The sequence below is a fragment of the Sinohyriopsis cumingii genome, chromosome 1 (assembly GCF_028554795.1).
Source record: "Sinohyriopsis cumingii isolate HCF-2022 chromosome 1, ASM2855479v2, whole genome shotgun sequence".
NCBI classification, from domain to species: Eukaryota; Metazoa; Mollusca; class Bivalvia; order Unionida; family Unionidae; genus Sinohyriopsis; species Sinohyriopsis cumingii.
Window position 1 is genome coordinate 19,841,318 of NC_142961.1, and position 18,172 is coordinate 19,859,489.

Consider the following 18,172-nt stretch of genomic DNA (forward strand, 5'->3'; position numbering starts at 1 on the left):
AACATCCAGCTGTTTAAAATGTTACCTTTAACAGCAGGGTTCTTCTAACTGCATGGAAAGATGTCAGCTAGCAGAAATTATTCGTAATAACGGAATTAAGAAATTCAGAAATGTGTCCATGCAAGAAAGATACCCACCCGACCCTCCTTTCCCAAAATACACAAATTGAAGAAAAGTGCAATATAAAACAAGGGCCACAACTCATCAAAATGTGACATTAAAGCCCAGAAGCATGCCTATAAATAATGTTTGCCACTGACTTGGTCTCTAAAATACAGATCTGTCAGATATTAAAATAAACATCAGCCATTTGCAGGAATAATAATAATAATAATAATAACTGCAAAAAAGTACAAATATAATAGATGTTAATACAAATTATACATACTGTTAATACATACATATATACAACTGCCATATATAAATGTCATGCAGAAATAAAATTAAGATTGCCCATTATAAATCTGGATTCCAAAAGCAGTGAAAAATATCTCTGAAAACTGAAATTTATCCATCTCTGTCTAGATACAAATTACATAAATTCATTTTCAGATTTCAATCTGCATAGTGTTTTTTAATGGGCAGATAACCCATGAACAAAGTTTAGTTGAGGCTGTGTACAACCATATCTTCTTTTAACCAGTTGATTTGATCTTTTGATGCCAAAATTATTTGGTTTGATCTTTTGACATCAAAAGTAATTGGTTTCTTCCTTAATAGGTGCAAGCCATCAGCAAAGTTTGGTCATATTATTTGGTCCACAAATAATAGGTGCAAGCCATCAACAAAGTTTGGTCATATTATTTGGTCCACAAATAATAGGTGTAAGCCATCAACAAAGTTTGGTCATATTATTTGGTCCACAAAAAACAGGTGCAAGCCATCAACAAAGTTTGGTCATATTATTTGGTCCACAAATGAGGCTATTATGCTTTTTCTTCTTTGAGTCACTGAAACCATGACATCTGAACTTAAGACCATCAAATCAACAGGTGTCTATCTTACCACAAGTACAACCTATCCATCTTGTTTGGCAAAGTTACATAGTTAAGGCAAAAATAATTATTCAAAAACATGTTTTTCTTACTCTGAATCACTGTGACTATGACTTTTTACTTTCCTGCCCCAATAGACAAGCCATGCACAAAGCTATTTTGAGGTACATGGTCTAAGGTACATGGTCTATGGTACATGGTCTACTAAAATGATGTTTGGGCATATGAAACTAATTTGAATTTATATACTGTTTTGTTTACATTGCTTCTGCTTTTCCTGGCATCAGTCGCCAGTCCAGGGTGCTCTGATGCAGACTGAAGCATGGCTTGATAACTTGCTGAGCTGACAAAATCAGGCCAAATTCCTGGGTAACATTAGACTGGTACAAAACTGAATGAAGGCAGATTGAAGGAAGAGCATGTAAAGATTGCCAGACTGGAACTTTCATGGCAACATCCAGACAGGAATGATTAAGAAATGCCCAAAATGAGGAAACAGACCAAACCTCACTGGCTTCTATTCTCATGATAAGAAATGCCAAAAATGAATCCCCAGACAAGTTAGCACTATGTATCAATGAATCATGACCTCAAGAGGGTCAGGGACAGGGTCAGGGTCAGGGTTATTACTCATATTGCTCTGGAAGTGGAAGTTAATGAAGGGAAGAGTCTGAAATTGAAAGCCCTTCTTACTCAGACAAACTTGTAGGAATTTTTTTTGGGAATGGAAGATGGGGATATGTTGGTAAGCATCCAAGAGGTATGTGGAGATTGCCCTGACATTCTTCCTTATCATATTTTTGACTAAGGCTGATGTCTCCACCCTGGAGTGCTTGCTCATCTTGAATAAATTTGTTTCATAGGGAAAGACCAAAAATTAGTCAAAACAGTTCCCCTTTTTTCAAAACAATAATTCTGTAACAAAATCCTAGCTTTCTTGGCAAGGTAGTTTCTGATACAGACTCATCCCTCAAAACAAAGGAGACTGCCACAAAGATGATGAGTGTGTAACACTATTGTAGCTAAGGTACAAGTTTTAAGCTCTATAGCTTGAAGCAAAGGGGGTGGGGTGCAGTCTCGTATCAAGATTCCCACATGGGACAGTTTCAAATCTATTGTTGGCGGCTCTACTGGTGAAGCAGGTGAAATCAAATGTAGCTGGTAGTTCAGTATTCTTCCTGGTGATTTGTGTCCAGTACCCTGAATGGTGATTGGTACTACATGACGGGTGATTAAAGCCCAGTGCCGAGTACTGAAAAGTGACTAGTGACAGATGCCACGTGATCAATGCCTAGACCCAGTGCCCAGTAACCAGTGACAGATTCCCAATGACCAGTGTTCATTGATTAGCAAAGTGGCCAATGACTGATGCTTAGTGACTGGCCACCAGTCAATAACCTGTCCAATGACAGAGACCTCCTCAAGGAATTCCTATCCAGAAGGAAATATTCACTCATGAGTACTAGTGACTTCCTTGATGCCAGAAATGACACAAGATCCAAGAGGCTAAGTAGAGGTGGATGCTGCTATAGGATCCAACACCTCATTAGGCCACAACATTAGTACATGGGAATACACTTAGCATGTGTCAAGCAGGTGGGGTGAGTGTGCTAAGAAGCCTTCCAATGGCCATATTTGTCAACTCTGTGGCATGCACAAAGGATGAAACAAAAATAAAATAACAAAACAACAAATGAACCCTAAAATGGTACAATTTACAGAAAGAACACTTCTTGACTAACGGGAACCAAAAAATGAGAAAATTTCAAATACGAAACAGAAATAGATACAACTGAAGAAAAACATGAACACATACACTAGAAGAAAAGGAACCTTTCAGTGTTCAGAAACATATAAACTTCACAGAGTTTAAGAAAAGAAGGATGATATTCCAAATGATGAAAGAAACTAAGGCATCAGACTTTGAGTATGTTTATTTACATTTTAGGATTTCAATGACAAATTGGAGGGAATTTGTCTTAGACTGAGGACTGTGTGTTTGTGATTTAGATTTAAATGTAGCTTTAACAATTTTAGTAATATAGCTATGATGTCTGCTGCTTTTATAGTGATGTCCATCACTGGGGCATCATGCCACAGGCATGTAACATCATGTCCCACCCAGTCACATTATCCTGACACCAGTCTGACCAGTCCTAACACTAACCTCTTAATGCTGAGCATCAAGTGAGGCAGTTGCTAGCACTAATTTTTACAAGTCTTTGGTGTTACTTGACCAGGGTTTGAACCTGCAACCTCCTGCATCTGAGGTGGATGCTTTAACCACTTAGGCTTATGGAGTGGTCAGACTGGGGACAAACACCAAAAGAAGTGAAAACAATGTAATAACAGGTAATGTACTACTGCTTTTAAAACAAAGGTTGCTGTCAGAAACAATATTTCCAAATTTGATTCATCAATGCCTTGACCATTAACCTTCTGAAACCAAGATTGTTAAGTCTTTTTCTTACTCCGATTCAAAAAAGAGAGAAAGTATGGTCACAATATGTTGCTTACAACACAAGCTACTGTGTCAAACCCATTTTCCTTCTTTGTATCAGTGACATCTCTTGACCCTAAAATCAAAATCCTCATATCAGGTTCAATCAAGGTCCATCATCTTGAACTAAATCTTTTTGACAGAAACAAAAATGTATGGCAGGACAGATGAAACATCAAAATAGGACATGTTTCTCTTTACCCCAGGCTGACATAAAAACTGCATTGACACAGCAAGTCACACGTGACATTCAGATGTTTGAGTACAGCTGATATCACAAAACTGTACTGACACAGCAAGTCACACGTGACATTCAGATGTTTGAGTACAGCTGATATCACAAAACTGTACTGACATAGCAAGTCTCAAGTGACATTCAGATGTTTGATTACAGCTGATATCACATGACTTGACTGATACAGCAAGTCACAAGTGACATTCTGATGTTTGAATACAGTTAATATAAAAAAATCTTGCATGGAAGTGTCAGGCAAATATACACATATAATATCATGCTGCCTGAAAAAGCTGGGAACTGGGCTGTTTAATGACTGAATCCTCATTTTACAATCACGTTGATAATAATTTTTAATAATGCGCTTTTTCTAATGAAGTTGTTTATTATTCTGTTTAAATAACATTTTTTTTTCTCAAAATATCCAACATATGAAAGATCGTTCCAACTGGTTTGAACAACCTCCACGTGAAATCTGTATTACGTCACTGCTTTTTGTTTTCTTGATGAGTCTGGTTCCCGTAGTGGTATATAATAGTACCTTGCCAAATCAGTAGTCCACAATTTGGGAACTAGTCTAACTGTTGGTATTCCTTTTTTCAAAAACATGCGACATTTATTTTGTGACACGTCTACGTCGAAACTCAATTTTTTATTTTTTGATTAGTACAGTGTTAATGTCGTGATTTCACTGGAAGTAATAATGAAATTTCTTATCATCCCTGAGGATATCTCTAAATGCCAGTTAAAGAATTCTCTGAAACTCGCTTGCCCACAATGGTCCATATCTGTGAAATCAAGCTCTATATTTTACGAAGTATTCTTTTTGCTTTGTTGCCTTGTTAGCTTTGATAACTGTTATGAAAGAGTCAGTTAATTTAAGGTAGTTTCTGTTACATACACAGTAACATTTATTACAGTGTTCGAATGATCAAATGAAGTGAGTTCACCCGACATACAACTGAGGCTACTAGATTTTAAGTTGGTCCGATTTTTGTGCCTTTTAACATTTTTTTTCACTCCACCTCCCTTTTTTTTATTCAAAAGACATAATTAACATGATAATATAAAGGAGGCCAGCTTTTAATTCAGTGCAACAATACAACAAATACTTCCGCAAGTCTGTTATCAAAACACGGTCGGCACTTAATTAGGTCAAACGCTCGCGGACATAGCTGTTACGGTAGATTGACGAATTTTACGTTTAATTACAAAAGGACACATTGCACTTAAAAGGAACTAAAAGATGGAACTAGAACACAAATTTCAATTGATAAAAAATTTATTTAATTTGTATTTATTTATTAAAGTAGTGCCTCCACTCGGCGTAAGTGACATTTTCATTAATCAAAATTTCCTTATATATCGTTAATTGCGGTGTGCTAAGAATGTCGTCTGGAAAGAAAATGTAATATCATTTTTAAATTTGATATTTCATAGTGTTGATTAGAATTTCCAGGTCCTATCTACTGTTTTCAATGATAAAACAAGCGATACATCAAAGTTTCCGTTACCAATTTTGATCGCGATTTTCTTCAAGTTCAACAAATAGGTATACATTTTTGGGGTATTTTCAGATTTAAAATATGGGATCCATGCCTGACACCATGTTATAAGCGGGTTCGTGAGTTATCAGGGCACAAGTTATTGAGGGAGTGGTGTACATAATCCCAGGGTCAGAAGTGAGATAAAATTTTAATTTGAGAAGGGGAGGGTTAGTTTTTTTTTCAAGGATTTAAACTTTTGGGGGGATCATGACATAAAGCAGTTACAAAAATATTTTATGTAGTATGGTTTCGGTTTGTGTCTAAACAAAACAAACTAAAGATAAAGCAAAATTAATAATACTTAAAATGACTGGATGTCTTTAATTTGCATAATTTGCAGACTTTCTTGACCCACAGGCTAACCTAATGAAAAAACATGTCCAACAAAGCACTTATGGAGGAGTTGTGGAAGAGCATTACATCATTATTTCAAAGTTTCAGGGTTTTTAATTTATTTCAGTTTATTTCAACTATTTAGGAAATTTTTAGGTTTCCATGGACAAATGAATTTTTGTTTTCAAGGATTTTGAGGTTCACTTGTAACCCTGTCAGCCTTATGTTTTAGTACAGCAGACATCACAAAATCACAACCATAAAAATTTAAGAGTTCAGCACAGTAGCTGGCTTACCTTCCTTCCCATCTTCCTGATCATTGCTAGCTTGAGCATCTGGCACGTACTCATATTCCTCTCCATCACTGTAACAATCATATACAAACAAGTCAGTACCAGTACTTAACACAAACATATACTAACAAGTCAGTGCCAGTACTTAACACAAACACATATAAACAAGTCAGTGCCAGTACTTAACACAAACACATATAAACAAGTCAGTGCCAGTACTTAACACAAACATATATAAACAAGTCAGTACAAGTACTTTGGAAATGAACTCCATAAACCGACATTTGGATCTGTGCAATTACAAACCCTGCCCAATTCTGTTATCACAAATCATCAAATACCTGACTCAAACAAGATTATCCCGAAAATGATCTTAAATTAAAATTGTAAATAAATTAATGATGATAATTCTCTGTCAATATTCACTCATTCATTCAAGCCAACTCCTGTGATTGAAGCAATTATGATGATGTGTCCGAGCATTTTACAAAAGGCTTTACAGGATGTAATTATTCTATACAATGTTTTTTTTTACATATATTTCCAATTATAAAAGTATCACATATGACAAAAATTCAATACATGTGAAATAAATAAATATTCACTATAGTATTTGCAGACTACCATTTGTTTGTACTGCAATACCGTTTTTTAAAAAAGACAAGCATCAAGGACAAAATAACCCACAAAACTTAATCACATTTCATTCACTGATTTATAACTTCTAACTTGATTGTTGCCAAGGGGTCCCTAACACTGTTGATTTAATGGCATTTCAAAGCAAATGGAAGCTCCTGATTTAAACATATAAAGACTGATGACTGTCCATTCTGGTTTTTAGAACTGTCCATTTCAGGAAAACTGTATTGTCTGCATGCAAGATGTGCAATATCTAGCAATAATATTAAAACAAACTGATGAAATAAATAGGAAGAACTCTTGTATACATGTGTTCAAAGAGATGTGAACTACACGACATCTGCTGCAAGAAAACATTGACTGGCCCATATAAATAAGGCGACCATATTTGTAAAGAAACTCCTGTTTGGTTAAAAGAAAAAACAAGCCAACATTGTTTGGAGTTCCTTGGCAACAGTTAGGTTAGAACTTATAAATCAATGAATGAAATGACTAAGTTTTGCTCATTTTTTATATCCTTGATGTGTTCTGTTTTTAAAATCGGTAGTGGAGTACAAAACAGATTGTGTGAGAATACCTTAGTATGCAAGACCTGCAATTTACTTTGTTGGTACAAAATTAAGCAAACAAAACAAGGCGTATGCATGGATAGTGTGTAATGATCAAGTTTGTCCGGGGGCCGCAAGTGGCCGAGTGGTCTAAAGCGCTCTCCATTATGGATCACTGCCATCTCACCTCCGTCTGCATGGGTTTGAGTCTACGATTCGGCCAATGTGGGTATGTGAGAAAGCTTGCCAGTAGCTTCTCATGGGTCAGTAGTTCTTCCCGGGTTCTTCCTCCACCATTAATACTGGCCACCATGTATAGCCTATCGTGTGCTGAAAAATGGCGTAAAACCCCACAACAATAAAAATCAAGTTTGCCCTTTATATACAGCTTTAGTTGACTGATGAAACAGTCATTGTCTAAAGGACAAGAAAGATGCAGAGAAACATATATTTTCATACCTAAGTTCATCATTGGTCATTGATAAAGATCTAGTGGCAAGCAACAAAAGTGGAAAATATCAGGGACATTCAGTTACAAGAGGCGTTCAATTAATAAACACTACGGAATACTTTTTATGGTCAACCATCCTCAGTCTGGAAAGCCTTATGTAACTGAGACTGGAGAGGACCCCAAATCCCAGGTAACAAGAGTACTGTGAATGGTACAACTCTTCAAGGTTAAATAGTCTTCCAGGTAGACACTAGTAGACTGTGGTTGACTACGGAGACACTGGCCAGCATGTTAATGACTTTAACCTTTGATCAAGGCCTTGAATTTGCAGAAAAATAATTTTCTTATTAGATTTCCCATGACCATTATCTCTGACCATTAGACACAGAATAAATAAACAAGTTTCTTTATCACGCTAAGTGCAAGCCATCCACAAAGTTTGATGAAGGAACTTACTCTAGAACAAAAGCTATTCTGCAAAACCAATTTTTATGTTAGCCACAATTACTCTGACCTATGACCCCCAAATCAAAAGGCTTCTTCCTTTCTAAATTACATGCCATCTACAATATTTGCTTCAGGTTTGTGACATAGAATTAATGTTATTGTCTAAAAACAATTTCTTCTTTATGTCACAATCACCTTGACTTTGGATCTTTTGACCCCAAAATCAAGGTTGATCTATGTATGTGATGAATAAATAATGTTACTGTGTGGAAGCCATTTTACTTTTTCAGTTACAGTGACCTTAAAATTCGGCATCTTCACTCATGAAATCAACAGCTTTTTCCTTACCCAAAATGCAAGTCATTCACAAAGTTTGGTAACTGTTGATGGACAACAACTCAAATTATTATGTGGAAACATTTTTTTATGTCTTTTAGTCACAGCAAACTCAATCTTTTACCAGTTTACCTGAAGATTCTTTCTTATCCCAAATTCAAGCCATCCACAAAGTTTGGTAAATGAAAATGGTTGAGAATTCAAGTTTTTATTACTGTGCAGAAACCATATTTCTGCAAAGATCAAAGTGATCTTAGTCTTTCACCATTTGATCCCAAAATGGATAGGGATTTTCCTTAAATCAAGTGTATGAGATCTGCAAAGTCTGGTAACTGTAAATGGTGGAGAACTTGAGTAATTTGTGAAACCATTTTTCTGCCTTCAGTAATAGTGACGTTCAACATTGACCCATACACTGATATTGACCCCCTACAATGACAGAGTTCTTCCTTACCCAAAGTTCAGGCCATCCACAAAGTTTGTTAACTGTAGACAATTTATTACTGTGCAAAAATGAATCAGAAACAGATCAATAGATATCACAATATCCACCATGAGATAAAAGACAAAAACTAAAAAAGTAATGCAAAACAAAGATATTGGTGAAGAAAGGTTGCTGTTGTTTTTGTTGTTGTTGTTTTTGTTGTTATTGCTGTTGTTGTTGAAGGGTTTAATGCCCTTTTTCAGCACAAGGTAGGCTATACATGGCGGCTAGTATAAATGGTGGAGGAAGAACCCGGGAAAACCCCAGAAAGAACCACCGACCCATGAGAAACTACTGGCAAGCTTTCTCACATACCCACATTAGCCAAATCCGAGACTCGAACCCACGCAGGCAGAGGTGAGATGGCAGTGATCTGTAACAGTGAGCACTTTAAACCACTCTGCCACTCTGGGCCCCACAAAAAAAAAGGTAAAATTCTTTAAATACAAGTCTAATTTTGACTGCAGATACCAGAACCTTTCAAAGAGTCTGAAACCTTCTTAGAATGCATCCAACAGCAAACATAAAAGGTTACCAATATTAGAAGCTTCTGACATTATGCAAGTGGGTGCAACAAGCTTACTTCATATGGTCAAACAATACAACCATTAGACACCTCTGACAAGATGCAAGTGGGTACAACAAGCTTATCTAATATGGCCAAACCAACAATGACAAAGAAAGTGAGAGAGTGAGGTAGACTTACATTTGATTAACCTTTGGTTCAACAACTTTGCCTTGCATCATCTGTTGAAGGAACAAATAAAGGGTATTAATAAAGACAATATTAGCTAAACAACAAACATTCTCAAACAATTTAAAATTTAAAGCTTAATGGCCTTTTTATTTTAAAAAATGGTTCATGACACTAATAGTCTTAAGGATTTAAATTTAATTAAATTACCTCGGGTAAAAGTAAAATGGAAAAATAAAGGCAATACACAGCAAAGAAGTACTAAGAATTATGGCTTCTTATTTCATTATTAATCAATGTACCTTGAATACTTATGGCATGGAAGGTTAAGAAATATTGTATATTAAACTGGATAACATACATTTTCAAAAACTGATTAATATGTTCTACTTAAGAAATGCATATACATAAATCTAAAACATAATCAAAATGTTAAATGTTCATGTGTCTTCTTCTCTTTATCTCAAACAGCTAATTCTTTTTAAAAAGTATTAAAACTATTTTAAGCTTGTAGAAAAAAATATATACATCAAGACAAATAACTATTCTGAGTATAATCATTTTCTTTTACAATTCAGTTTAAATATCTTCCTTTACACAACAATACAATGAATTGTGCCAGGAAGTAGTCCACTGTATGGACAGCTTCCTGAACAAAAGAAACCATGAATGGTTAAATATCTAACAGCAGGTTATGCTCAACCAGTCAAGGTATTGATTGTGTATAAAAAGACACAAACCAATAACCTTTCCATAGCTAGATTCACTTTTCAAGGACAAAAGACAAATGGAGCTAAATATAGAAAAGTGCCTATTATTAGAAACACAAACTGTTTTTAGTAACTGAGAGTAGATAGCATGTCATGGGCTTTAGATGGATGAATTCCTCCAAGTCAACACAGAAATCAGTTTATATATATATATATATATATATATATATATATATATATATAATGTGTATGTGTGATAAAATCAATATATCCAAGACATTTTAAAACTCAGTGCACATATGAATAGTAGCTTATTAATAAACAAAACATATTCTTACATAATTGTTCATTACATGTACATGGCTATTATCTCCCCCCTCCTCCCATTCCTCAATTTGACAAATTGCTCTTCATGTGACATTGTTGTTGTTGTAGGGTTTAATGCCATTTTTTCAGCACAAGATAGGCTATACATGGTGGCCAATATAAATGGTGGAGGAAAAACCAGGGAAAACACTGGAAAGAACCATCAACCCATGAGACCTCTGTCTGCGGCGGTTCGAGTCTAAGATTCAGCCAATGTGGGCATGTGAGAAAGCTTGCCAGTAGCTTCTCGTGGGTCGGTGGTTCTTTCCGGAGTTTTCCGGGTTCTTCCTCCACCATTAATACTGGCCGCCATGTATAGCCTATCGTGTGCTGAAAAATGGCGTTAAACCCCACAACAACAACAACAACCAACCCATGAGAAGCTACTGGCAAGCTTTCTCACATACCCACAATGGCCGAGCCAAGACTCAAACTCACACAGACAAAGGTGAGATGGCAATGATCCATAAAGGTGAGCATTTTAGACTACTCAGCCACTCGGGGCCCCTCATGTGACATTAACACTCAATAAAATTTGCACTGACCATATTTTTTAAAACTCTCCAGCATTAATATGGTCTATTTCTTTCTTCCTTTCTTTGCTTATTCATTTATTATCAATATTGTAATTCTACAGAACAATGCAAAATCAGGGCTCAAAATTAATTTTAATCCACTAACACAAGGTCAGTGAGTTTGCTGATTTATCACTAACAGCCAGCCCTCACTAATCCATTAGTCAAGGAGCAGTGAAAATTTCCACTGGGTGTTAACACAGCAGTTATCAAGTGGTCTTGTCTCAGATATATCCCAAAAATGTCATTCCCTATCAAGTGGCCTTGTCTCAGGTGTATAAAAAGAAATGGTTAATTGATCTATTTATTGTTTACCTACAGTAGCAACATCTGAATTTGACCAGGTACAAGAAATCCTGGCGCAGAAAATGGACAGGTATTATTCCATACATTCAAACTAGATTAATTCTCATATTTATGGGGGGCCCCGAGTGGCAGAGTGGTCTAATGCTCTCTCCATTACGGATCACTGCCATCTCACCTCTGTCTGCGTGGATTCGAGTCTCAGATTTGGCCAATGTGGGTATGTGAGAAAGCTTGCCAGTAGCTTCTCATGGGTCAGTGGTTCTTTCCGGGGGTTTTCCCGGGTTTTTCCTCCACCATTAATACTGGCTGCCATGTATAGCCTATCGTGTGCTGAAAAATGGCATTAAACCCTACAACAACAACAACAACAAATCATATTTATAGAAAAAAATCTTAATTGAAAAAATGGGAAAAGCAAACTTTATTTAAAAGTTATGGTGCCACTTTTTGATGAATATTTAAAATGGTTTGCCTTGACCTACAAAATCTCTTTAAGAATCGATGAATACTTAAAACTGTTTGCTTGACATCCATTAAAAAAATCTCTTTTAAGACCATTACACAAATAAATTAAGGATTCTTATGCAGAGAAAATAGATTTACAGAAGGGCAGCTATATGCCAAAATATACATAAAAAAATCTGGTGTACATATAAATTATGGGCTGAATGTACAGTTAGAGATGTAAAGACAGAGATAATCAGATTGATATGTATAGACAAAGATAATCAGATAGATATGTATAGACAGAGATAATCAGATAGAGATGAATAGACTGAGATAATCAGATATGTATAGAGAGAGATAATCAGATAGATATGTATAGAGAGAGATAATCAGATAGATATGTATAGACAGAGATAATCAGATAGAGACGAATAGACAGAGATAATCAGATATGCATAGACAGAGATAATCAGATAGATATGTATAGAGAGAGATAATCAAATAGATATGTATAGAGAGAGATAATCAGATAGATATGTATAGACAGAGATAATCAGATAGATATGTATAGACAGAGATAATCAGATAGATATGTATAGACAGAGATAATCAGATAGATATGTATAGACAGAGATAATCAGATAGAGACGTATAGACACAGATAATCAGATAGAGATGTATAGACAGAAAAAATCAGATGGAGACATATAGACAGAGATAATCAGACAGATATATATAGAGAGAGATAATCAGATAGATATGTATAGACAAAAATAATCAGATAGATATGTATAGACAGAGATAATCATATAGATATGTATAGACAGAGATACTCAGATATGTATAGACAGAGATACTCAGATAGATATGTATAGACAGAGATAATCAGATAGATATGTATAGACAGAGATAATCAGATAGAGACATATAAACAGAGATAATCAGATAGAGATGTATAGACAGAAATAATCAGATGGAGACATATAGACAGAGATAATCAGACAGATATATATAGAGAGAGATAATCAGATAGATATGTATAGATAAAAATAATCAGATAGATATGTATAGACAGAGATAATCATATAGATATGTATAGACAGAGATAATCATATAGATATGTATAGACAGAGATACTCAGATAGATATGTATAGACAGAGATACTCAGATAGATATGTATAGACAGAGATAATCAGATAGATATGTATAGACAGAGATAATCAGATAGATATGTATGGACAGAGATAATCAGATAGAGATGTATAGACAGAGATAATCAGATAGAGACATAAAGAAAGAGATAGATAGAGACATAAAGACAGATAATCAGATAGAGACATATAGACAGAGATAATCAGTTAGGTATGTATAGAAATAGATAATCAGATAGAGACGTATAGACAGAGATAATCAGATAGAGACATAAAGACAGAGATAATCAGATAGAGACATATAGACAGATAATCAGATAGAGACATATAGACAGAGATAATCAGTTAGGTATGTATAGAAATAAATAATCATATAGATATGTATAGACAGAGATAATCAGATATAGACATATATAAAGAGATAATCAGATAGATATGTATAGACAGAGATAATCAGATATATATAGACAGAGATAATCAGATAGATATGTATAGACAGAGATAATCAGATTGATATGTATAGACAGAAATAATCAGATAGAGATGTATAGACAGAGATAATCAGACAGATATATATAGAGAGAGATAATCAGATAGATATGTATAGACAGATAATCAGATAGATATGTATAGACAGAGATATCAGATAGATATGTATAGAGAGAGATAATCAGATAGATATGTATAGACAGAGATAATCAGATAGATATGTATAGACAGATAATCAGATAGATATGTATAGACAGAGATATCAGATAGATATGTATAGAGAGAGATAATCAGATAGATATGTATAGACAGAGATAATCAGATAGATATGTATAGACAGATAATCAGATAGATAAGTATAGACAGAGATAATCAGAGACATAGAGACAGAGATAATCAGACATATATATAAAGAAAGAAATAATCAGATTGATATGTATAGACAGAGATAATCAGATAGATATGCATAGACAGAGATAATCAGATAGATATGTATAGAAATAGATAATCAGATAGATATGTATAGACAGAGATAATCAGATATGTATAGACAGAGATAATCAGATAGATATATATATATATACAGAGATAATCAGATATGTATAGACAGAGATAATCAGAAAGATATGTATAGACTGAGATATCAGATAGAGGTGTATAGACAGAGATAATCAGATAGATATGTATAGACAGAGATACTCAGATAGATATGTATAGACAGAGATAATCAGATAGATATGTATAGAGAGAGATAATCAGACAGATATGTATAGACAGAGATAATCAAATAGAAACGTATTGACAGAGATAATCAGATAGAAACGTATAGATAGAGATATCAGATATGTATAGACAGAGATAATCAGATAGATATGTATAGACAGAGATAATCAGATAGATATGTATAGACAGAGATAATCAGATAGATATGTATAGACAGAGATATCAGATAGATATGTATAGACAGAGATACTCAGATATGTATAGACAGAGGTACTCAGATAGATATGTATAGACAGAGATAATCAGATAGATATGTATAGAAACAGACATAATCAGACAGATATGTATAGACGGAGATATCAGGTAGATAGGCAAACAGAGAGACAAATTAATCCATAGCACGTACACATAGTGGCTAGTAAGCAAAATAAGATAACAAAAAGGAATTGTCAATAAAAATTAATGTTTGTGAGTATATATTTTCTGAACATGCATTAGACAAATAAATACTGCTGAGAAAAACCACAAAATATCCAAACATAGCAAATGAAAGAAATGCATATTTTATTATTTTGTTAAATGATACTGATTACATAATAAAATTAATTCGTTTTTCATGCAAGAGTAAGAGAGGTGTCAAAATTGGAGTTGCATTCAGTTTTATCTAAAAGCAGAAACAATGCAGTAGTAAAAGTACAAGCTAAGTTCATATGATGCAGTAATATCATATCACGTATGGAAAACTACCTATAAGATAGCCATGATAAACCCATGACCACATCAATGTTATATCACCTATGAGACAGCCATGATAAACCCATGACCATGTCAATGTTACATCACCTATGAGACAGCCATGATAAACCCATGACCATGTCAATGTTATATCACCTATGAGACAGCCATGATAAACCCATGACCATGTCAATGTTACATCACCTATGAGACAGCCATGGTAAACCCATGACCATGTCAATGTTATATCACCTATGAGACAGCCATGGTAAACCCATGACCACATCAATGTTATATCACCTATGAGACAGCCATGGTAAACCCATGACCACATCAATGTTATATCACCTATGAGACAGCCACGATAAACCCATGACCATGTCAATGTTACATCACCTATGAGACAGCCATGATAAACCCATGACCATGTCAATGTTATATCACCTATGAGACAGCCATGGTAAACCCATGACCACATCAATGCTGAAATACTTAAACCATAACTTGAATCTGTTGATGATGATGACACTGGAAAAGTAACCGCTACTAGTATGTCTCACTTCCCATTGACATGACTTGACAAAATGATGGTATAGCTTAACAAATGTAGCTGACTGAACAGTCAATGATGGTTGAGTCCACTAAAGGTTTATCTAGTTAACTTGAAGGGCTTCAGGTAGTCAAGAGCCATATGGCACTCATAAACGGCTCCAGGTGGTTAAGAGCCAAAAGGTTTATCTTGCTAATCTGAAGGGCTTCAGGTAGCCAGGAGCCATATGGCACTCATAAAGGGCTCCAGGTAGTCAAGAGCCATAAGGTTTATCTAGCTAATTTGAAGGGCTCCAGGTAGTCAAGAGCCATAAGGCACTCATTTGAAGGGCTCATGGTTGTCAAGAGCCATAAGTCACTCATCTGAAGGGCTCCAGGTAGTCATGAGCCATAAGGCACTCGTTTTTACAGATCACTTGACATTAGATCAAGTTTGACTTGACCAACATAGGTATGTGAGAATGCTTGCCAGTAGCTTCCCTTGGGTTGGTGGTTCTTCCTGGGATCTTCTCTGGTTCTTCTTCGCTGAATATATTCGCCACCATGTATGGCTTTTCATGTGCTGGAAACTGGCATTAAGCCCACAAAACCAAAAACAAAATTATCTACCCAATTTGGCCATTATAGCATGAGCCAGGCCATATGGTTTTTAATGAGCAGAGGAGTTACTATATACTGTAATTTTAATTGATAGGAATGCCTAGATTACATTAAGGTAATTGCCAATAGATATAAAGTTCTAATAAACTGCCACTGGAACATACAATTTATTTTGTATTAGATGCTAAAACTTCACTAAATAATGACAAAGTCCAAAACATTTCAAAGCTACTTGAAACAAACCCTACCAATGCATAGGAGAGTACATGCACAGGTGTATTCATATGATACTGGTCAAGTATGCTGACCACATTGGTCACTGTTGTGGGTAAGCCACCTGAACTCTACATCTACATGTTTCAGTGGTCATTGTTGTGGGTAAGCCTCCTCAACTTTTACATCTTCATGTTTCTGTGGTCACTGTTGTGGGTAAGCCACTTCAACTTTACATCTTCATGTTTCAGTGGTCACTGTTGTGGGTAAGCCACCTCAACTTTACATCTTCATGTTTCAGTGGTCACTGTTGTGGGTAAGCCACCTCAACTTTACATCTTCATGTTTCAGTGGTCACTGTTGTGGGTAAGCCACCTCAACTTTACATCTAAATGTCACAGTGGTCACTGTTGTGGGTAAGCCACCTCAACTTTACATTTAAATGTCACAGTGGTCTCTGTTGTGGGTAAGCCACCTCAACTTTACATCTAAATGTCACAGTGGTCACTGTTGTGGGTAAGCCACCTCAACTTTACATCTAAATTTCACAGTGGTCACTGTTGTGGGTAAGCTACCTCAACTGTACATTTACATGTTTCAGTGGTCACTGTTGTGGGTAAGCCACCTCAACTTATGATATTCATTAAGAAAAATTCTTGTAAAAGCTCATGAATATAAAGTGTAATATTCATGGATGATAAATATTTAGTACTAAAACAAAAATTGAGGTCTACAAAAATTTCATCTACCATCAAACTCAAAGGATATTCAAGATACCATTCAAGATACCATTCAAGAAATCACCTCATCAAAGGAGCAAACAAATCAGAACTGCAGCTTTTTCATGGTCACATGTCAGTTTTAACACAGAAGTACTCCTTATTATAATGTTGTCCATGTCAGTTTTAACACAGAAGTACTCCTTATTATAATGTTGTCCATGTCAGTTTTAACACAAAAGTACTCCTTATTATAATGTTGTCCATGGCAGCCATAGAGTGTACCACCTTATAGCGAGGCTGCCTTATAATGATGTGCATGAGACAGCATTTCCTCATTATATTATCCATCGCAGCCATTACGGCATACCACATAATAGTGAGATATACATTATAATGAAGTACACGATAAAGTACTCTCTCATTATATTGCTATCAAAGACAGTCACAAAGTATACTGCCTTATAGTGAATCTGCCATTAAAAAAAAAGTATATTATACATTATTCCCTTGTTATAATGCTGTCCATGGCAGCTAAGGAATATAACACCTTACAGTGCAACCATCTCATAATGATGTACATGATAGGCACTCCCTCATTATACTGATATATTTGGTATGCCACTTTATTGTGCAACTTAATCTCATAGTGCAACTACCTTATAATGAAGTACACATTACATATAAGTTTATTATCACTTAATGAAATGAGGTCCATGACCATATCTGCATTATAATGTTCTTACAATGGCAAGACTATCAATGGTTTTATAGTGAGGGAGTATTGAAACTGGAGCCATGTTATTATGGAGAATTTTATAGTGAGGGAGTTTGCAACAGGATACATGTTATTGTCAAGGGCCTTTTGGTGAGAGAGTCTTGAAATTGGTACCATATTATTATGGGGGGGATTTTTGTGAGGGAGTTTTGATATAGAATCCATGTTATTATAGGGGGCCTTTTTGTGAGGGAGTCTTGAAACGGGTACCATATTATTATGGAGGGTCTAATAGTGAGAGAATGTTGCAACAAGAAATACATTATATTGAATGGCCTTATCGTAAGGGAGTGTCATAAGAGAAGCCC

The 18,172-nt window shown here is 35.3% G+C and overlaps 1 protein-coding gene across 9 annotated transcripts in view; it reads right to left on the reverse strand.

The window, feature by feature from the left end:
* LOC149806518 (uncharacterized) overlaps positions 1 to 18,172 on the reverse strand; it is a 128,546-nt gene that overhangs the window by 12,503 nt on the left and 97,871 nt on the right. For all 9 annotated transcript variants that reach the window (XR_016420316.1, XR_016420314.1, XR_016420323.1 and 6 more), the window contains exons 11-12: positions 9,515 to 9,555; positions 5,907 to 5,974 (exon numbers count right to left, since the gene is read on the reverse strand). Coding sequence is in view for 2 of the 9 variants with exons in the window: in XM_089954130.1 (XP_089810256.1) it covers positions 5,907 to 5,974; positions 9,515 to 9,555 (109 nt within the window). In the remaining 7 variants the exon portion in view is untranslated. The remainder of the gene's footprint in view (positions 1 to 5,906; positions 5,975 to 9,514; positions 9,556 to 18,172) is intronic.